At 43.5% G+C, this 23,143-nt stretch overlaps 1 protein-coding gene across 1 annotated transcript in view; it reads right to left on the minus strand.

The window, feature by feature from the left end:
- RREB1 (ras responsive element binding protein 1) overlaps nt 1-23,143 on the minus strand; it is a 139,673-nt gene that overhangs the window by 50,852 nt on the left and 65,678 nt on the right. Inside the window, exons 3-6 of the mRNA XM_080656910.1 lie at nt 22,317-22,438; nt 21,490-21,702; nt 16,197-16,286; nt 15,067-15,230 (exon numbers count right to left, since the gene is read on the minus strand). Of these exons, the coding sequence (XP_080513036.1) occupies nt 15,067-15,230; nt 16,197-16,286; nt 21,490-21,660 (425 nt within the window). The 5' untranslated portion in view covers nt 21,661-21,702; nt 22,317-22,438. The remainder of the gene's footprint in view (nt 1-15,066; nt 15,231-16,196; nt 16,287-21,489; nt 21,703-22,316; nt 22,439-23,143) is intronic.

Raw genomic sequence — 23,143 nt, forward strand, 5'->3', positions numbered from 1 at the left:
AGTATATATTGCCATATAAAATCACAAATTCTTAAAAAACAAACAAAAGACCTCAGAGGTAGGATGAGTTGACTGACCTCTATCAGACCCAAAGAGAACCCTCTCATCCGTGCAGAGATGACATGGCCTTGCCTGACCTTCCCTGTGCTAATCCTGAGGAGTAGAAAATTGCCACTTTCCTTTAGGTATTTCTGGGCAGCTTCCCCAGGCTACGCTCCCTCCATTTCTTCCACCTTCCCATACAGCTGGGGTCCCAATTCCACACTCAGAGCTGGCCCTGCAGCAGGACTCAGGAACCCATGGTCTCAGTGAGAAAGCCATCATCCCTAAGGGAAGCCACCACCTTCCCCACAGCTGGAGCATGCTTCTGTGGCAAACAGCTAAGGATCGACAGTTAGGCCAACCCCCAAACCTCAGCCTCACGGCAGAATGGAAATGCTGAAGTCACAGACCTTTTCTCACTCCAGCCCTGAGGGAATCAGCTTTGACTTTCTTAAGATGGCAGAAGCTAGTTCTTCACATCCTCTTTCTTCTTGCAGAGGAGGAAGAGATGATTATCACCACAATAAGCTGGTGCCAAGTCACTGTTTGCTGCTGCTCAGACGCTTCCAGAAGAGGAACAAGTAGTGCTTAGGATGGTCCTTCTCCATGGCCTGCCGCCGCCTGGGGAATGGTAGGTGTGGGCTCTGGGAGCAGGGAGGAGTGCGGGGGGAAAAGGAGTCACCACCACTATGGGGACGCCATGTCATATTATGAGGGGCCGAGAGAAAGAGCAGAGAAGGAATGGGATACCACCATCAATTCATCTCTGAGAGAAAAATCATGAAAATGAATCCAAAGAGAAATGCCACCTGTGAGCACCAGCCAGCAACAGAGCCCCCACGTGTTGGTAGCAGTGCAGTCACCTTTTACCTAATACGGGATTAAGGAGGCACACACTGGTCTCTGCTGGCCACAGGTGACACATCACCAGGTGATGTGCTGCAGGGAGAGGAACACGCAGTTCCAGCACCGGGAGCCCGGGGGAGAAGGAGCAAGGAAGAAGGGGCCAAGGTTCGCTTTCCGATCTTAGCTGAACAGTGTGCCCTCCTGTAGCACTAGAACAATCCCTTTGAAGAATTAAGTGCTGACACCACATATCAATGAACCCCATTTAAGGAAATACAAAATCTCTCTCCACTGAAAGCCAACAAGCTCTCCATCAACCCAGCGTCTTGGAGGATGCCAAAGGCGACAGACCCACGGGTGCAATACACACGCCCAAGAGGAGCTGAGTAGGACCCAACATGCTGCACATGTACCCTAACATTTCTGTGCTGCTGGTTTACTTTTTAGTAGAGGGTGGGGGCAGATTTTGTTGCTAATCACCTTCCTTAACAAATCAGAAAAACGTTGACAGTGAATGGGCACGTTTAGATGTTTGCTAGCACTAGCTTGTTCAGCCCAAACAGGTTGGGCAGGTTGAATATTTAAACAAAGGCGGAAAAATGCAAGGCATAAAGCAGGACGTGCTGTGGTGGGACTGCGGCCAGCACCTGCAGGTTTAAGTCTGCGATCTGACGCAGGTGACCAGGCTCGCCCTCCTCCTCCTCCTCCTTCTCCTCCTCTTCACTTTAATACTATTGTATTATAACACTAGACGGGACACACTCAGGATCTGTTCAAAGTTGTCAGGACAGCAAAGAGGGCATGATGGGAGAGGAGAACAGGGCACTCCAGAGCAGCGGCCAGCTCTCCACTCCTCCTCCTATCCCCAGCAAACACATACCTTCCCTTCTGTGACCTAATTTCTAGCTCTCACAAATGCCAGGCTGTTCAAGTGTGGGCAAGCAAAGGTGCTCCAGACTGCGATGCCATTCATCAGTCTTACTTGGTGCAACTGAACTTTTGAAATATTTCAACAAGATATGTCAAAACCACCATACTGCCTGCATGTAAGAGAACATTTTTTCTGCATCTGCTTAATCTCCAAAACAAATGAATAGACAATCATTGCCTCTGCCAAACAGAAGAGAACCTAAATTATAAATAACAGCATCCATCCAGCCAAGTGATAATCAACTATTTAATTATGAAGCAGATCGTAAATTCGAGAATCAGTTTTAGTATGAAAAAGGCTTCCCCGGTGTCCCGAGCTTGGGAAGTTTTATGAGAGAGCTCTTTGGCATAACTACCCTCCAGAAAAAATGCAGAATCAAAAGTGAGCACATTTTTGAAATATCCTTTTTAAAAAATACCCAAATTATTTTGACTGTTAAGGAATACTGAAAAAGAAAAAAAACAAAGTAGAAGGGAAATGTTTTAGAGAATGTCAGCAAATACAATAAGAGTCTGCACAGGAGACTGCCAACTGAAAGCTTTGCTATTTTCTTATGCTTTTTATCTTATTTGAGTAATACAATTCTGTGGCAAATCTCTCTGCCCAGTCCTTATTTTTAAGTTGAGGTATAATGGACATACATTATATTAGTTTCAGGTGTGCAAGGTCACAATTCCCTATATCTACTGACCTGTTCTTTTTCTCAGAGAATAATGATAGCTTCCTATGCTGTGACGATTTCTAAGATGTAAAGAATTCTGAAAGGGACCACAAATGCTCACCTGTTGGCATACATGCTAATCCACATGAGAAATGTAAAAACACCTCAGAACAAGAAATCCCTCCAAAAGGCATTCGAATAGTACAGATTTGCACACTTTGGTAAAAGAAATTTAGGCATAAGGCACACAGCTACTTTACAAAACACCGTCTCAGACTGTTAGGTTCTTAGAACACAGCCTACGGACCCTCCAGGTTGAAGGGTACACAGAGTCTACTTTCTTGGTTTTGTAAATACGTTGTCTTACCAGCATGCAGAAGGCACCGATGGGTTAAGTTTTCCTAAGGGAGACGGGAAAGGAAGGGAATTATAATTTGTTGAACATCTTATATGAACCAGAGGCTTGGGCAGGGGTGGGCAAACTTTTTGACTCGAGGGCCACAATGGGTTCTTAAACTGGACCGGAGGGCCGGAACAAAAGCATGGATGGAGCGTTTGTGTGAACTAATATAAATTCAAAGTAAAGGAGCGGAGGGGAGAGCAAGAGAAGCGGATAAACAGACGGATCCGGTCCGCGGGCCGTAGTTTGCCCACGGCTGGGCTTGGGTATATATCATAGCATTTAATTCTCACAACAACAAACTCTGTGAGCAAAATGTTACCCTGCTAAAGATGAAGAAAGGGAGGCTCCCTTCGCCATCCTTGGAGCATCATTATAGGCCCTCCCCAGAGAGGAAGGAAGCACTCTGAGGACACACCTCTGTTTAAACCACTATTGAAGTTAAAACCAGAGCAAACAGGTTTCAATTCCAGTCAATGAGATGTAAAGAAAGGCTAACAACATTTAAAAATAATCAAACAGCCTAGAATTATTTTTTCTAGTTAAAAAGAAAAAAGTTTCAATGCTTATTCAAGAAATGTTTTTTAAACTATACCTAAATTGTGTCTATTTCAGTACACAGAGTACTAAATGTACAGAAACTGCCTGGATGCCCAGGACACTACCAAGTACTTACTGAGCACCCACCTTGTGAGGGTCGTATGTCCGGGCCAGTTCACAGGGTTGGGCTGTGTCTGTAGCATTAACACCTCATGTGCACAGCCCTCAACCATCTTTACAGAGAGCTGCACATGTGGTCACAGAACACTGGTCACCGTCAGTGGACGAAATGTGCCAAGGCCTCTGAGCAGTCTCAAAAGATACTTTCTCCCAGTGTTGTAGGTAACTGAAATGTTATTATATAATCATTTTCCCTTTTTAAACAGGCATTTCAAAGGAAGCAAATGTTCATATTGTCCTGGGTTGGGTGACACACAGATTTTTATATTAAAAATAATTTCTTCCCATGTGAACTAGCACGACACCTTCCTTCCCTCACAGGAGTTTGTCAGGGGAGCAGGCGCCTGGTGACTAAGAACTGATTCAAGATGGAACTAGCTGACTCGGAGGGTCACCTCCACTCCTGAGAAGAAGGCAAGCACTAAAGCTAGATACAGCGTGTCTTTAGAAATTCGATATTATCACGATACAAGTTCACAGGGCCTTCCTCCTGCTGGGCTCTGAGGGTAAAGAAGCGACTATCCCCTTCCAAGACACTGTCCTGCCTCTGCTCCTCTGTCCTTTAATGCTGGCCACCTGTTCAAATACCCAAGTTGGGCTGTGCGTGCCAAGGCTGGCTCCGCCTATGCATTGGAGAGTGGCGCTAAATCCAGAGCCTTCGTGGTCTCATTTGTCACAAGCAGGTCGCATTTCTGTGCGGCGAATATTTCTTCCAGCACAACAGGGACACATAAGCCTCTGTTCCTGAAGACTGTCCACTACCCAACGGCATCCTCAGGTCTATGCTCCTGCACTCAGCAACAGACAAAGCCACGGCCGCTGCAGAGGAGAGAGCCCGTGGCAAACAACTAGAGGAAGTTCCAGCGATTTCCCTCCCTCATCTTCACCCTCCTGGTGCCATAGCAGAAATGAGAACACATCCCTGCTCCCCAGAGAATACATGGAGGAGTTAGTTAGGAAAGTTTGCTCCTGCCAGGGACTTTAGCGTGTTCTTACCGTAACACATACTCCATAGCTTAAGTCTACAGTTTGTAAAACAAGGAGCAAAGTGGGAGTTAATTTCCATTTTCCCAAGGCAATTACAGTTTGCAAAAACAAACAAATAAAAAAACACCCATTTCAGAGATAGGATTTCTTCCAAATGAGGTCTGTTTCAATCCTCTTTTCAAGTATCATTACTTCTTCAAAGCTCTGCAGCCCAGCACTTTCCGGAAACTTCTGCAAATCATAAAGCTCCATGCTATTTTTCCTACATCCAGCTCTCCCAAGGGCGTGCCCTGGCTCAGTTTCCCAAGTTTGTTTTGGAAGACAAGCACCACTCAATCCAAGTTTTCAACGTGGGAGGAACTGATAAAGAGTTCTGGGAAGTTAAAAGCTGGAGCTGCAGTGATGTTTCCGTGATACATATTTTGTACTTGATGGCAACCTGTTATTCTGACCAGGAACTAAGCTGTGGTTAGAAAGGTTTGGGATAAAGAATTTTCTAACCTCAAAAACACAAAATCCGCAGACAGGGAAGTGGCAACTTGAAATACTGTACCAGATATGGTAATAAATTGAGATGGTCTCTTCCCCAACCTTCTTCAAAATGAGCTCGAATTTGCATCGACTCTAGTCTCCCTAGTTAGTAAATATACATTTACTTTTAAAATATCATTTAAATTTATTTACTAGAATTAAATTATAAGTTATGGGCTTTATCAGAGCTTACAATGCAACTGTCAACATGATTAACATAACTTAATATGCTACCTGATTCTGTGAAGTTTATTTTCTTTTACTAACAATTCTGTTGGGATGATTATGTGCTGATGGCCCTCTCATAAAACTAAGATAAAGGAAACTCTACAAAAAGACTAACTCGTGCCTTGGCCGGGTAGTTTAGTCAGAGCACCATCCTGATATGCCAAGGTTGTGGGTTTGATGCCCAGTCAGGGCACATATAAGAATCAACCAATGAATGCATAAATAAGTGGAACAACAAATCAATGTTCCCTCCCTCCCTGCCTCCCTCCCTCCCTCTCCCTCTTTCCCTTCTCCCTTCCTTCCTCTCTAAAATCAATCAATTTAAGAAAAAGAAAAAAAAAGACTGATCGTATAAACAAAGATAACTAACATATCCTCATAAAATGACTAGTGCTTAAAAGAAATAAAGTGAGTTGTTCTATCAAGTGGGTGATTACAACGCGTACATCAATATTAGTTAAAAATAACCTGAAACTGAAAAGGATGGAGGTCTTGGGGTCCTCATTATACATGCTGTAAGATGCAGAGCAAGCTTCCCGAGTGTTGCAGCAACACAGGTCTGGGTGGAGCCCAGACCTGTCTCCCACAGCAGCTGCTCACAGTAAACACCAGCAGGCAAGGCCGACCTGGAGGAATGTGCGCACACGGAGATACGTGTCACATGTGCATGTGCAGATGACCTTCAGAATAGGGGAGGGGTGAGCAGGAGGCTGGGGCAGGTGAACTACATGCTCCTAAACCAGCCTTATGGAACTGAGCCTCAGAGAAATGCATCTTCAAATCCATACACAGGGAATCCTGTCAGAGCAGGGGCCCTGCACAATCCTGGGCATTCAGAGGCAAGGGAAGCGCAGCTGGAGGGTCCCTCGCCCCACAGCCCAGCATGGGCTCTGAAGCCCCACAGGCAGCTCTGGCTCTACTCAGTCCTGCTGGTCCTCAGACCTCAGGCAGTAGAACCAACAGAAGGAACATGAGAACAAGAGCTCTGGTCTTCAGCACAAAACTCATAGTCCACTGACTTCCTTCCATGCTTTCAAATTCAAGCCAGGATGCAGCTAATCGGTGTGGGTTTTCACGCCTATTTCATTCCTGCACACACGTCCTGGGACAGCTCTGGCCCCTGATTAATGTAACATAGGTATGTGCTTAGGAGAGATCTCAGCTCACCATTCGAGTTTAGGATTCTGGAACAGATCCACCGGGACAAATAAATCTAACTCTACTCTCTCTGGCACATTTTTGTAACTGTTTTCACATTTTCATAGTTTTTTTCCAAAAGTACAGTTTCACCAACAAATGAAGATGGTAATGATTATGATTGATTACCAAAAACCAAATATTCTTTTAACCCATTATTTGCAATTTTTTGCAGAGAACATAAAATAAATGTTATGTGATAAGCTCAAATATGCTAAATAAGTATTGTTATTGAAATTATAGATTTCATACAGCAAGAAGCAAAACAAAGACAAAACCACCTCTGTTTATTCTCTGGCATTCCATGAATGCTTACTGGTGTATTCTCCCTCAGTGACACAAACAACATTAGTGGCCATTTATTATAAGTACCATTTAACAAACGTCATCCTAAGTGCTCTGCATGGGTTAGTTCATGAATCCCCACAATGTTCCCAGGTTAGGACAGATATCACTGCCTTCTACAAATGAAGTAACTGAGACACAGAGAGGGCCCAATAACTTGTCCAGGGTCACACAGCTAAGAGTGGCACACCACCCACAGATTATCACAAGGGTGCCTTCAATGCTAACAAAACGAACTCAGAAACACCCCCCCACCCCATCGGAGACATTCCCATAGTACACTGTAGGCCTTCAGAATGCTTTCAAACATTATGACATTTTTCAGCACAAGTTTTAAATGAGGTTTTACTATGGCATTTTGTTAAAGTACGGAAAAATTAAGCAATTGCTACAAAGTTCTGCAGAATTAGGACTAGCACTTGGTCCCCAACAATTAGTCCTCTCCCCCAAACCAAGAAGTTGCACAATAAGTAAAATCAGCACAAAACCCCAAATTACACAAACATACATCCCTAGGGCCTTCTTTAAAAAATATTTATAAACAGTAATTTACCAACAACTCCAATATATGCTGTTCATAAATGAGAAATGTATATTAAGATAATATCAAGGGCTGTGCTATAAAAAATTCAAAATCATTTTTAAGTCTATCCATGTACTATTATACCCAAACAACACAACACACAAAAACTTATGGGATGCAACTAAAGCAATGTTTAAAGGGAAATTTATAGCTGTAAATGCCTATGTTTAAAAAAAAGAAATTCTCAAATAAAAAACCTTATCTTCTCTACCTTAAAGCACTGGGAAAAGAGCAAACTAAACCTGAAACAAGCAGAGGGAGGAAAATAACTTTTACAGCAAAAAATTAATAAACTAGAACACAGAAAAGGAAGAGGAAAATCAATGAAACCAGAAGTTATTTCTTTGAAAAGACCAATAATATTGACAAGTGTTAAGCTAGACCAGTGGTCGGCAAACTGTGGCTCGCGAGCCACATGCGGCTCGCAAGCCGCGGTTTGCAGCTCTGTTGACTAGTGAGTTTGCCAAGCACTGACCTAGACTCTCAATTCCAATAATTACAGGCTGTTGTTGTTCCTTGTGATTAAGCCCCTATCCCAGTAGTTGGCAAACTCATTAGTCAACAGAGCGGCAAACCGCAGCTTGCGAGCTGCAGTTTGCCGACCACTGAGCTAGACTAAGGAAAAAAAAAATAGAAAATACTCAAATTATCCTATACTAGAGGCCCGGTGCACGAAATTTGTGCACAGGGGTGTGTGTCCCTCAGCCCAGCCTGCATCCTCTCCAATCTGGGACATCCCTCTCACAATCCAGGACTGCTGGCTCCCAAATGCTCGCCTGCCTGTCTTCCTGATTGCCCCTAACCACTTCTGCCTGCCAACCTGATCACCCCCTAACCACTCCCCTGCCAGCCTGATTGATGCCTAACTGCTCCCCTGACAGCCTGTTTGCCCCTAACTGCCCTCCTCTGCAGGCCTGGTCCCCCCCCAACTGCTCTACCCTGCAGGCCTAGATCCACCCCAACTGCTCTACCCTGCAGGCCTGGATCCACCCCAAATGCCCTTCCCTGCAGGCCCGGTCGCCCCCAACTTCCCTCCTTTGCTGCCTGGTCACCCCTAACTGCCCTCCCCTGCTGGCCTGATCACCCACAACGACCCTCCCTTGCAGACCTGGTCCCTCCCAACTGCCCTCCCCTGCAGGCCATCTTGTGGTGGCCATCTTGTGTCCACATGGGGGCAGCCATCTTTGACCACATGGGGGCAGCCATCTTGTGTGTTGGAGTGATGGTCAATTTGCATATTATTCTTTTATTAGATAGGATAGAGGCCTGGTGCATCGGTGGTTTGCCCTGAAGGGTGTCCCGGATCAGGGTGGGGGTTCCCTTGGGGCATGGGGCGGCCTGGGCAAGGGGCCTGTGGTGGTTTGCAGGCTGGCCACACCCCCCAGAGACTCAAGTGGAGGCCCCATATCTGGGATTTATTTATCTTCTATAACTGAAACTTTGTAGCCTTGAGTGGAGCCAAGCTTCCCACTTGATCCGTGGCCGTAGCCATTTTTGTTGGGATTTATTTATCTTCTATAATTGAAACTTTGTAGCCTTAAGCAGAGGCCAAGGCAGGCCAGTGCTGTGGAAACTTGGCTTCCTCCATCGCCGGGGCAACTCAAGCCTCCTGCTCTCTCCAGCTCTGTGGCTGCGGCCATTTTTGTTTGGATTTATTTATCTTCTATAATTGAAACTTTGTAGCCTTAAGCGGAGGCCAAGGCAGGCCAGGGCAGGCAGAAAGCTTGGCTTCCTCCATTGCCAGGGAAACCCAAGCCTCCTGCTCTCTCTGTGACCACAGCCATCTTGGTTGGGCTAATTTGCATACTCACTCCTGATTGGCTGGTGGGCGTGGCTTGTGGGTGTAGTGGAGGTATGGTCAATTTGCATATTACTCTTTTATTAGATAGGATAATAAAAGCCTAATATGCTTAAGTGTCCGGTCATCCAGTGACCAGTCAACTGTTCAACCAATCGAAGTGTAATATGCTAATGATATGCTAAGGCCGCTCAACCACTCGCTATGACGTGCACTGACCACCAGGGGGCAGACAGTCGACTGGTCGACCAGTTGCTACAACGTGCACTGACCACTAGGGGGCAGACAGTTGACCAGTCACTATGACGTGCACTGACCACAGGGGGCAGACGCTCTGACCGGTCCAGCTGATCGGGACTGAGCGAGATGGGCTGGACATGCCCTAGAGCCCTCCCAAGGTCCCTCCCTGGCCCGATCATTCACTGGTGGGGTCCCTCGGCCTGGCCTGCGCCCTCTCACAATCTGGGAACCCTCAGGGAATGTTGGAGAGCTGGTTTTGGCCCGATCCCGCAGGCCACTCCCCTCGGGAGGGCTTCAGACTCAGGGCTCACGGTTGGCGAGTGCTGCTGCAGCAGCGCAAGCCTCTCCCGATTGGGACTGACTGGGCACGAGCCCATGGCAGGCACAGTGGGGCCAGCATGAGCGAGAACAGCAGGTAGGAACTGACCCGATCCCCACAGGCCACCCAGAGGAGGCCCACCCATGCACGAATTCGTGCACCAGGACTCTAGTTAAAATCATAAATGAAAGAAGATACAATACCACTCATTTCACAGAATAAAAAGCATTATGGGGGGATACTATGAACAACTGTATGCCAACCAATTAGATAACTTATAGAGAAGACATAAACTACTGAAACTGACTCAAGAAAAAATAGAAAATGTGAACAGACCTGTCACAAGAGATTGAATTAGTAATTTAAAAACTTCTCAGAAAGAAAAGCCCATGTGACTTCATTGGCGAATTCCACCAAGTATTTCAAGACTTAATACCAACACTTCAGAAAGTCTTTAAAAAAAAAAAAAACAGAATAGGAGGAAATATATCCTGACTCACTCTATGAGGCTTGTATTAATTACCCTGATACAAAAACCAGATAAGGGTATCCTAAGAAAAGAATGCTACAGACCAATATCTCTCATGAATACTGGCAAAAAATACTAGCAAATCAAATCCATCAATATATGAAAATAATTATACATTGTGACCAAGTGGGATTTATCCCAGGAATAAAGTTAGTTTAACATTAAAACTTGACCATCTCAGTAAGATGCAGAAAAAGCATTTGACAAAATCCAACGCCCTTTCATGATAAAAACACTCAGCAAACCATGAAAAGAAAGGAACCTCAAACTGATTAAAGGGCATTTATGAAAAACCCACAACTACTATCATATTTAATGGGAAAAGACTGAATACTTTATCCCTAAGATCAGCAATAAGACAATGATGTCCATTCTCTCCACCTATATTTAACATTGTGCTGGAGGATCTAATGAGGGCTAGCAGGCAAGACAAATAAATAAAAGGCATCCAGATTAGTTTCAAGGGAAGAAGTAAAACTATCTCTATTTGCAGATGACATGATCTTGTATACAGAAAACCTAAGGAATTTACTAAGTAACTATTAGAGTGAATCAGCAAAATTGTAAGAAATGAGATCAATATAAAGTTTGAACTGTATTTTTTATACACTAGCAACGCACAAACAATGAAATTAGTCCAGCAGGTGGGGCTCAGTGGTTGAGTGTCGACCCATGAACCAAGAGGTCACTGGTTCAATTCCCAGTCAGGGCACAGGCCCGGATTTGCTCAATCCCCAGTCGGGTGCAAGCAGGAGGCAGCCAACTGATGTTTCCCTTGCATCGATGTTTCTATCTCTCTATCCGTTTCCCTTCCTCTCTCTCTAAAAAAAAAATCAATGAAAAACATATTTAAAAAATGAAATTAAAAAACAATTCCACTTACAATACCACCAAAAAGAATAAAGCTTAGGAATAAATTTAACAAAATATAAAAACTTGCCTCAAAAATAGTTGAAAGAAATCCAGTAATATCTACGTAAATGAAAAATATTCCATGATTTAAAATTTAATATGATGGCAATGCCCCCAAATTGATCCACACATTTTGCAATCCCTGTAATTATTTCAGCTGCCTTTTTTGAAAACAAACACCTGACAAGCTAGTCCTAAAATTCATATAGAAATGCAAGCAACTCAGAATAGCCAAAACAATCTTGAAAAAGATCTAAGTTAGAGGATCCATACCTCTCGATTTCAAAACTTACCAAAAAGCAACAGTAATTAATATCATGTTAGCCTCAGGGAAGATATAGAGATCAAGGGAACAGAACTGCGAGTACAGAACTAAATCCTTATTATTAACCCCAAACAGATCATAGATGTAAGTGTAAGAATTAAAATTATGTAACTCACACCTATTCCATTTCACACCTATTAAGATAGCTGTAATGAAAAAGACAGAGACAGATAGTAACAAGTGTTAACAAAGATACGGAAAAATTGGAACCCTCATCTGCTGGTGGGAATATAAAATGATGCTACAGCTGCTTTAGGAAACAGTGGGACAGTTCCACAAAATGTTAAACATGGAGTTACCACATGACTCAGTAATTCCACTCCTAAGTATCTACCCAGGAGAAATAAACACATGCATCCACATGAAAAACTGTTCAATAATGTTCATAGCAGCATTATTCATAATAGCCAAAAAATGGAAATGACTCAATTGCTCACCAACTGAAGAGGTAAGTAAAATGTGGTACCCACACAATGGGCTATCATTTGACAACAAAAAAGAATGAAGTACTGACACATGCTACATACAACATACAGCAATCTTGAAAACATTATGCTAAGTGAAAGCAGCCAGTTACAGAAGACCATAATTATATAATTCCATTTATATAAACTGTCCAGAATATGAAAATCCAAAGACAGAAAGTAGATTAGTGTTTTCCTAGGGCTGGAGGGTGGGAAGTAATGAGAAATGATTGCTTATAGGTATGGGTTTCTTTTGGGGTGATGAAAATATCATAAAATTGATTATAGTGATGTCTGCATGAATTCTGTGAATATACTAAACCCACTGAATTGCATACTTTAGGTGGGTAAAATGTAATGAATAGTACATAAATTATATATCATAAAGATGTAAACAAATAAATAGAAATCGTTTAGTCCAGTGCCAGACGCATAGTGCACTATAACTTTAGTTAAAATTATTTACAAAATGCATTGTCAGAGACATCACTGTAAAGGCAGTAAGTATGCCTTTCTTTAGGTGTATTTAACATGTGTCATATTCAATCACAGTTATTGTCTCAAAATAGAAATTTTTTAAATCAGGCGTGATTGGGCCTAAGACCAGAGATGGCTCATGGAGTATCATAAGCAGTAAGTAGCCAAGGAGGATGGAATGCACCCCATTGCCCACTGCCAAATTAGAGCTGGGGAGTCCCCTGAGCAGGAGATTCAGTAGGAGAGAGCAGGGGAACTGCCCCAGAAGGGGACAGGCAACAACACCTCTAGGCCCAGATTTTAAGAGGGCGAAGGTATGAGGGAGACCTTTTTGGGAGGTCTGAGGCAGATAGGAGCTGCAGGCAAAACAAAACAAAACAGCAAAAAGAAGGCAAAGTCATACCAACAGGCTGATATGGCGAAAAAAAGCAAAAAGCTAAAAGGTAATATATATTTTAAAATAGCAACAGTATTCACTTCCTTCTTTATACCCAAAACTCCTACGAGAAGAGGAGGAGCAAAGAGAGAAAACTGAACTTTGTATAGGGGGGAAAATAGTAAAACACTTTGTAAAAATTCTTTAAAATACTGATACCTTTCAGAGAGTCATACTATATTCTAACTTCTAGTGCAGACTGAGAAATCCCTAGGCTTTAAATTATTGTGGTATTACTTAGAAATGCAAAAACAGACATGTGCTGAACTCCTTATTTCCTAGTCCTCATCTTAGTACAATGACATGGATGATATTAAAACCCTTGTGTTAAAGAGGAGGTAACTGAGGTACATAGGTTAAGTAACTTGCTCAAGAATGGCTCAAGCCCTAACCGGTTTGGCTCAGTGGATAGAGTGTCGGCCTGTGGACTGAAAGGTCCCAGGTTCGATTCCGGTCAAGGGCATGTACCTTGGTTGCGGGCACATCCCAGTAGGAGGTGTGCAAGAGGCAGCTGATTGATGTTTCTCTCTCATCAATGTTTCTAACTCTCTATCCTTCTCCCTTTCTATCTGTAAAAAATTAAAAAAAAAAAAAAAAAAAAAAAAAAAGAATGGCTCAAGTGGCAGAGCTGAAATTTGAAATCAGGTGCCTAATTTCAAAATCCAGGAATTTACCATTATGCTTGTATGTCCCAAGTATACCATCAGTGGTTCGTGAAATGATTTTAGGTGGAATTAACAGGACTATCTCATATTAGTATTTATATATAATAAAACATCAATTTCACAATAATTATACAAAACTTTCTTTTGAAATAAATATGGAAAACAAGATGTTGATCAACTTTTAAAAAGAAAGCAGTATGCCCTGGCTGGTTTGGCTCAATGTATAGAGGGTTGGCCTTCAGACTGAAGGGTCCTGAGTTCAATTCCGGGGAAGGGCATGTACCTCAGTTGCAGGCTCCATCCCTGGCCCTGGTTGGGGCACGTGTGGGAGGCAACCAATTGATGTGTCTCTCTCACCTCGATGATGTTTCTCTCTCCACCTCTCCCTTCCACTCTCTAAAAATCAATGGAAAAAATATCCTCGGGTGAGGCTTAACCCTCCACCCCACCCCCAAAAAAGAAAGCCTAAAAGAGAATACAGAACAATAAAAATAGCCTGATTTTCTGAGAAAGTAAAATTTTGAGTCTCTTTAAAAAAAATTCTAATGTTCCTAAAATGTTTGTGCTAAAACAAAAACATTTAAAAAGTTTGTTCTGCCCTAGCTGGTGCTGCTCAGTGGTTAGAGCATGCGCCCCAGGCTCAATCTCTGGCCTCAGCCTGGGTGCTTTCAGGAGGCAACCCATCATATGTCTCTTTCACATCGAGGTCTCTCTCTCTCTCTCTCCACCCCCTCCCTCTTACCTTCCCTTTCACTCTCTAAAACTCAATGGAAAAAATATCCTCAGGTGAAGATTAACAACAAAAAGTCTATTCTAACCCTTCAAAACATATGTAGTAATTCTATAAAGTGTATTTCCCATTGGCTCATACCACAGAATTTTAATATGTCCACCATTGAGCTCCCTCCCATTTCTGAGTGAGCCTCTCTCCCCGTCAGAAGCAAATTCCTGTAATTTATCAGATTTTCTATTTCTTCTTTTATTGTCTCTTACCCTAAAGCTCCAGAACCAGGCAACTTAACTATTTATTCAAAGGTCCCAGAAATTTTTCGTAAGAAAAACACCTGCAGGGAACCGAGGATGCATATGCAACTAGTTTTAAAAAGGCAAAGGTTACTGTGCTATTCCTTGAGGGTTCCTCTGTATCTGATAAGCTGCCCACCTCTGGCACCTGAACAAAGAAACTGCAATTGGCAAAGGAGAAGGACTCTGTGTTTCACCCTAATCCCCAAAGGGCCAAAGACCTAGCCCAGGTACTTCTGTTTCCCACGATGAGACACCTCTAATGCTCCGGAGACAGTATGCACAAGCAAAAACCATCTCTAGCTTTTCCATACAGTGAACAGGATTCAGAACTCCTAATGTTTTTAGGCAAGACCCCTCTCTGATGATGGCTGAGAGGCCACCAGGCCACGGTGGCCCTCACCCACCTGTGCATGTTCCCATTGGTGGTAAAAGACTGGCCACACACAGTGCACTTGTAAGGCCTCTCGCCAGAGTGCACCAGCATGTGGCGGTCCAGGGAGCTGGCCGAGCTCAGAGACTTCCCGCAGATGCTGCACGAATGGTCTGCCCCTCCGGTGTCCGTGTTGTGCTGTAGAAAGCAATCACCACAGTGGTCACTTAAGATGGGTCAAGACTCAGTAACGCAAATTCAGAGCTTTATAGTAAAACCAGTAAAGCTTCTCAGCTATTTTTTTCTGTTACATTTTAAATATCTTCCTGAATGTCAAGACTGATCAGCAACACAGGCAAATAAATATTCTGTATGATCTTCTATTTTCATGTTTTGATTTTGAAAAATACTTCTGCACGGCTCAGAGAGAGTTGGAATCTTTGAAGGTCTTTCTTGGAGACACATAGGATGAATTGACCACTATATTAACACGAACAGGAAGACAGTCAGCTCTACAGCAAACGGGTGAACTGTGGTCCTCACATGGTCAGTGTCCATTTTTCAAGTCTAATGACTCAGTCTTGCTGCCAGGGAAGAACTGAAATCTGCACAGTTGAGAGAGGTCTGGCCTCTGAAACATGTTAAGAAGGAACATTTCCATCCAAACCCAAATTAGTAAATGATGTTATTATTTAGTACCACGCTCTAATTTTAATAATGTCACTAGAGTCATCAGTACTTTGTCATGAACCAGTTATAGCAGGCGAGGGAGAAGGAACTCTCATAATAAAGAGGAAAAACCAAATGAGATCCCAAATCAAGTCAATGCCCTGCTGCATGACATGAGGCTGGAACAATGTAAAAAGCAGGGTGTACACGTACAATTTCCTGTTCTGTAAGGGGTTTGGTTCATGCTGACGAGTCACATACCATGCAGTCTTCTGCTACATGTGGTTAGTGAACTCGGTATTTACTAAATTCTGTGTTGACCTGGGACTTTGTCACAATAACACACACAAAAATTATTTCATAACTACCTTGCAAAATAACTGAAATATTAAATCAAAATTAAACTCAGTCACAGTTCATACACTGATACCAAATCACCTGGTTCTCTCTTAATGAAGAATGATTTAAAACAAAAATACAAAAGCAGCAGCAAACCTGACGAATGTGCATAGTTAACTGGTGCTGTGTAGTGCAAATCTTCTCACACAGGGGGCAGTTGTAGGAAGACTTCTCTTCTTTCATTTCCTGAAAAGACATAATAAAAGGGACAATTAATTGCACCTCATAGTAAACTGGTGCCTCTTCTGTCTGCCATGAGCACCTGTGTCTCATGAGCCGTAGCAATGAGACAGCTAAGAGGATGGGCTCTGGAGTCTGTCTGGTATGCGCTTGGACAAGTCACCGTCCTGTTGGCCCTCAGTTTCCTCATTTGTAAAATGGGAAAGTAACAGCATCTACCACATCACATTGTGATGAGTATTAATTCAGCTGACACACATAAAATACTGGACTAGTGCCTGGCACAGGGTAAGTGCTCAATAAATATTAGTATTCTTATTAGACATATACCATTTAATTAATCATCAGTGATGGCAAAAAATTAAGCATTAAGTCACAGTAGAGCTATAAAAGGAATACATTTCTCCCCAAGTCTGACCTAGGTTCCAGCCACTCTTTTCCACCTGTTTTCGGGGCTCCCAAGGACTCATGAGAGGTAATGAAGTTCTCATGACAAAAACCCACCTCCTAATGGTGGAAGGCCTCCGGGCCCAGCTGTGTGCCCAACAGGCACCAACTTGGCCCTTTTACTCCCTGCTAGTACCTGCTTGACACCGCTCATAAATAGTAAATAAGAATAAGAATATTGTGATAGCGACTAAAAATCCAAAATGAAGACTCCCACAGAGGCGACAAAAGAACAAGCTCACTACTTGGAGAAGAGGCTCATTTATGTTCCCTCAAAACACACAAGACAGGACAAGCTTCCTTAAAGCAATATATTTTACGTTTTTAAGGAAAACGACAAGCTCCTTTACTACCTACACAACTCCTTTCAAAATAATTCCTGGAGCTTTGTCATGGACGTGCCTATCACAACCTTCTCAACACACAATCCCTGAGCACCTCAGGTCTGTCCTCATCCCCAAAACTAACGGGATCAAGGCCTGGATGCCACTCTCAGGAATGTGGAATTGAGATGCTTAGAGACTAAGATCCATGGGTTTCCAAAGATCAGCAGAACCGCCTGGGAGCTTTTTGAGATTTCTAGATCAGATTCACAACAGACTGAGTCAGAATCACTGGGGTAATGGGAGCTGAACCCTAGGAATCTGTTTCACAGGCTCCCAGGAGATGCTGGTTATATGCCCAGGTGTGGGATTGACTAAGTTACTAAGTTAGGTGATCAGCAGCACTTGAATTGAAAGTGCATGTAGGGTTGGGGCCAGACCCAGCAGCATGGCGAGCCCCAGCCACGATGTGCAGCTGGGACCTGGGAAGACGTCCTTGCTAATGGAGTGGAAGACCAAGCAGCCTGTGAAAGAGGGGAGGGCTGGACCCTCGGGCATTTTCAATAGACCTCTTTTTCCTTGTGCTCATTTGAATGAGTTTCTGTTCCTTGCAAATAACACCAATTATTGAACACTTACTATGTGCTAAACTCTGTACATATAAAAATATGTTTTTTTTTACAACCACTAAAAAAAATAGCCACTATTATGGACCCCATTTTCTGGATGAGGAAACTGGGGTACAGAGGCAAGTAACCTGCCCCAAATCAATGAACTATTACATAGATCCAGAATTAAAACTCAGGCCAGCTGCTCGACAGCCCATGCCCTAAACCACTGCTATAGAAGTCTGACCCCCCACCCCCCCAAAAAAAAGATGAGCTCCAAGGCACAGAAAAGGAACACCATTGAGGCTGGCTTATGAGAGATGATGAAAATATAAGTCACCCTAAAGACTATAAAAACAAATGCACCATAAACCAGATGGGGTGGAGTGCATGCATGATGTCTACTGCATAGCTGCCTATAGTGGTTCTCTCTCTCTCTTCAAAGACTAGCAGGCCTTGTTTTTTTTGTTATTTGTTTGTTTTTTTAAAAATATATTTTATTGTTTTTTTACAGAGAGGAAGGGAGAGGGATAGAGTCTCAGAAACATCGATGAGAGAGAAACATCGGTCCCCCCTTATCTGCAGTTTCGCTTTTCATGGTTTTAGGTACCCACGGTCAACCACTGTCCAAAAATAGTAAACGGAAATTTTCCAAAATAAACTAACCATATGTTTAAATTTCCTGCCATTCTTAGTATGATGAAATCTCATGCCATCCTGCCCTCCGCTGGGACGTGCATCATCCCTTTGTCCAGCATCCCCATGCTGCATACACTGTCACTCACTGGCTGTCTTGGGTATCCGATTGACTGTTGAGGTATTGTAGTGCTTGTGTTCAAGTCGCCCTTATTTTACTTAGTGATGGCCCCACAGTGCAAGAGTAGTGATGCTGGCAATCGAATTTGCCAAAGAGAAGCCAAAAGTGCTTCCTTACGTGAAAAGGTTTGTATATATAGGGAAAGGCATAGTATATATGGGGTTTGGTACCATCTACAGTTTCAGGCATCCACTGGGAGTCTTGGAAAGCAGTCCATGTGGATAAGTCACCTTTTCCTAGTCTATGGCACTGGGTCTGAGACCTAGGTATGTTATATATTTTTCACTCTCAAATTAAAAAAAAAATTACAGCTATCAATTCTAAGGAAGTTGATTAACCCAGAGATAGTAAAAAGCCTGCCAGTGTCACTGAGTCCAGCGACTTGCACTCCTCAGAGGTGTCTGGGGTGGGTGGGGTGTCCTACCTTCTCAGCCCAGTGCTACTGCACTCAAAATGGAGCTGGCCAAGAACCACCAAACGGCAAAACCAAAAACAAAAGTAGCAATAACAAAATACGAGCACTCCCAATCATAATGAGAAATGCCTCACAGCCAGGCCAAAATTCAGTCTTGGGTCTTTTTGATGAATTATTAGATTAGCAATAAAATATATTAAACATTTTTTAGAGGAAGATTTATCAGTAGGATGTAAATACATGTTAAATGGCCAAGTCTCCAAGAGATCAGCTCCTTGAGGAGGCAAATTTTAAAAAAAAAAAGAAATCACCTTTCATTCACCTCGAGGGAGAAGCAGCTCATGGGGCTACCTGGCACTGCTTCTGGGGCTTATCATGAACTTGGGCCCAAACGTGCTCTGAGCCTGGCAGTGGCATGCTGCAGCCTGTGACTCGGGCCCACAAAATCCACGGTGCTCTGGGAGAAGGAAGGCTGTGAACTCGGATTTAGTTTTTAATAGAAAAGGCAGCATGATGATGCTGGAAGAAGCCCTACTGGAGAATTCTGAACCCAGTTATTGGGGCCACGCTGGTGGAAAGAGCACACTTCCTGAGTTGACAGATAAAATTAGCAGCTAATGTGATAACTAACCATTCCATAGCAAAACGCTCTGGCACCCGTGCCGGTGTCCTGCGGGGGGCTAATCTGCCCTGGAACTTGGTGCTATCGCTCATGGGACTCCTCCCAGGACTCCCTCGCAGCCCTCCCCGCCCACTCCCAGGTAAGGATGAAGTGTTCTCTCTCCCCACTGCATTCTGCTTGTTTTTTCTCCCGGTGCACTGTCTTTCCCTTTTTACCTCTGGCCCAGACCTCTCCTTCAAAAACTGAGCCAGTGCCCCGAAGAACCCAAGGAACTCTGGAGGCGCAGGAGGTAGATGAAAAATAGCCGAGGCACACACCTGTCCCATTTCCTGCACCACACTTACACGGTCACTCCCAATTACCACCCAGGGACTGAAGAGCTGTGTGTCCCCTCCTATGGCTCTACCTATAGTCTCTGAACCACTGGGAAAGGACTGGAGCCTGCACTTGTGCCAACTCTGCCTGAGCAGGGCAGTGCTGGGCTATTTAAAGAAGAGGTGATCCCTACCTACCACTTTCCCCTGTAGAACAGTGGAGGAAGAGAAGACAGTGACCTTATCTACCTCATTCATCCCGAAATGCCTGACATCACGGTGCAGTACCTGGCTGGAATTAGGAGCTGGCATATACCATGAAACGAGTGAATGGATGGAGAGATGAACGAACAGATGGATGGACAGACAGTCATGTGAGAGTGGAAATAAACCTTTTCTTCCCAGAGCTAGCACTCCTTCTTGACTCAGGCCACAGTCATGCAGGCTGAGTATTTTCTCAAGGACCCATAGGAAGAGAGGCACGCAGAGACAAGGAAAAAAAGAGAGAAAAAGGTATCAATGCTCCAACCCTAAAACACTGTTTAATTCTGCCAAGTGTTCAGCGTTGAGAAAGGTGTGGAGAAAACAGACACTCTCCCACGCTGCTGGAGGGATTTTAGGCTGGTACAACTTTTACTGGAGGGCAAATTATATTGAAAGCCTTAATTAACGTTTTACCTTTAAGAATTGATAGAAAACCATCATAGATGTACTCAGACAATTCTGTATAATAACAGTCACTGTAGGATTGTTAATAAAAAAATTTTAATTTAAAAAATCCCAGCAAGTTTACTTTCATTTCCATTTCTGGTATCTAGACAAACTTAAGACTGCCTGCTCCCTGAGGGTTTGATATAATCCCATTAAATCCGATAAACCAAAAACTCAATGTGGAGGAGTTGGTTCATATCATATGGATTCAGAGAAGAAATGAGAACTGTTTACTCTCTACCTCACTCCTTGAGCTTTGTTGAACATGCTGCTAACAGGATAGCAACCACTTTGCAAGTGCCCCCTTTCTATGTCAATTAAAAGATCCATCTCATTTCCCAATGGAGGTGACTGGACTTTGACTACATCATTAATCCTCCCAACCCCTGCCCACTCATTTACTCTTTCCCTCTTCTCCTGATCCGATGCCCACTACAAGTTCAAAAGGACTAAATTGCCTCTTATGTGGAATTCTCTGGAGCCAAATTCTGTGCTTTGTCAAGGATGGGAAGCTGGATAGCAGCCCCAGGATAACCAGTTCTTATTTGCTCCGTAACATGAAGACACTTAAAAAAGTAATCAAGGAGGTGGCTTTAGAAACCAGCTGGGTAAGGAAAGGAACAACATCACAGTAGAGGACTAAGTTAAGTTCTTTACCTTGGCCAGCAAATGAAGAAAGCTGGCAATCAAATCTAATTACAGGGCAGAGAATCAGGGCGTCTTTACCAATATTGACACCACAGCATGGATAATTTTCTCCATGAAAGGAAATGGAAGTAAGCTATGAAAAGTTCGCACTTGGAAAATGATTACAACCTCTGGGTATGTCTACTTACATCTCCATACATCCACAATTTTATCTGAGCAAGCTGAGCTCAAGGGAACATCCTTCTCCCAACGTTCTCAGAGATGGAAGCCACCAGATGTCACCACCTAGCCCACAGAAGCTTACCTGGTTCCTTCGGCCAATCCGGTTTGGTCCTGGAGGCTTCGTGGGGGACTTGATGCTCTGGGGGCTCCCGCCATTCTCTGCAACCTTCCCTACACTCATTACCGCTGACATCATGGTGTTGACAGAAGACAACTCTGAACCTTCCAAGCCAATGGGCGAACTTGACGTCATTGGGACAGGGGTTTAAGCTTCTAAGAAGCCTCTGCCATAAAACTGAAAATTGGAAATTGCTGATATGGTCATTGGGAAATTGAGGCTTCTGTCAGAGCCAGGTGGCACTGGTCATCGCTACCACAACTGTAAGTCAGGCCAAAATACCTAAGACCCTCTGTCTTCAGTTCAAGCTGACACTCATACCCATAACGACGTAAGCTTTCACCTAAATGAAGTGTTGTCACATCAAAGAATAACCTTACTTTCTTTCTCAGTGTATGCCACTAACACAACTCCCAAAGCCACCTGAGGCAGGTCTCTTTGCCAATACTAATCTTTCATTAGGCAGAGTGGCAAAGGCTGAACCAACGATTAGGAAGCCCAGGGAGCTGCCACTTGACCAGCACCTTCCCAATAACCTTACTAATTTATTACAACAGGGATGTTGTAGACCTGATAATTGAGAACCATCAGGTTTCACTGAACTCCACTGCCACAAGCCAGTGATTTCAATGGGCACCAATTTTATAAGACATTTGAGGCGCCAACCCTATCAAAATTGTGACCAAATTTCAAATCAACATAAAAAACACTGCTTCTTAAAAAATACTAATAGGAAATATACCTATACCCCAGGAAATGGACAGAAGAAAACCCAGCCCACTGCCAATTACCTCCATTTCTGCCCCAACTGATAAACTATGAGATTTTCCCTTGCTATAGCTATCATCCACGTGAAGTAGGAAATGAGTCTGTGTTTCACTTTTTTTTCTTCTCTCGGTATCACTCGTTGACACTGGAAGGGAAGCAAAGGCAAAAAGATTCAGTGCATATATTTTCACTTAGTGAAAGATCAAAACCAATTATTTGCCACGAAATTCATGAGAACACGAAGCACAAATAAAGAGGCGATTTCTAAGTCTTCTTTTTATTCCAAAACCATATTGTGGTTGATATTCCCTACAGTGTTGTCACCCTCACTCCCAACAGATAGAATGATTTTGCGGTATTTTACTTTCTGACGCCCATGCGTGTGTGTGCGTGTATGTGTAACAAATATTCTTTCGGACTCTACCCCTGGCATTTTTCCCTAGGTCCACTGCATTGCTGCAGAGAGACAGGGGCATGCGGGACACTCAGACTCCAATTTGACTCACCTCCCACCTCTACCTAAAACTGACCAAAGACAAGGCAGTTGAGGAATTCACAAAAGGCTCACAGTCCAGAAAGTATTACGTTAAGACCTAAAGAAAACCAGGTGATGTGAAAAGAATAATCAAAGGGAAAACTGACCCACAGCCACATCAAAACCTACCTCTACAGGTCTTTTCTAGCTATATCCCTTGCAACTGGTAGTCGATGGCTATAGGTATGGCCAGAAGCAAGTCTACAGGTAAATGATTTCCCTCATTTTATCTGGGAAGGTATTTCGTAGCTGAAGCCTGCTAGTGAGCCACACACCCTGTTCCCCGCCAGTGTGCATCAGTAAATCTGACAAGTC

This window comes from Plecotus auritus (assembly GCF_963455305.1).
Source record: "Plecotus auritus genome assembly, chromosome: 2".
Lineage (NCBI taxonomy): Eukaryota > Metazoa > Chordata > Mammalia > Chiroptera > Vespertilionidae > Plecotus > Plecotus auritus.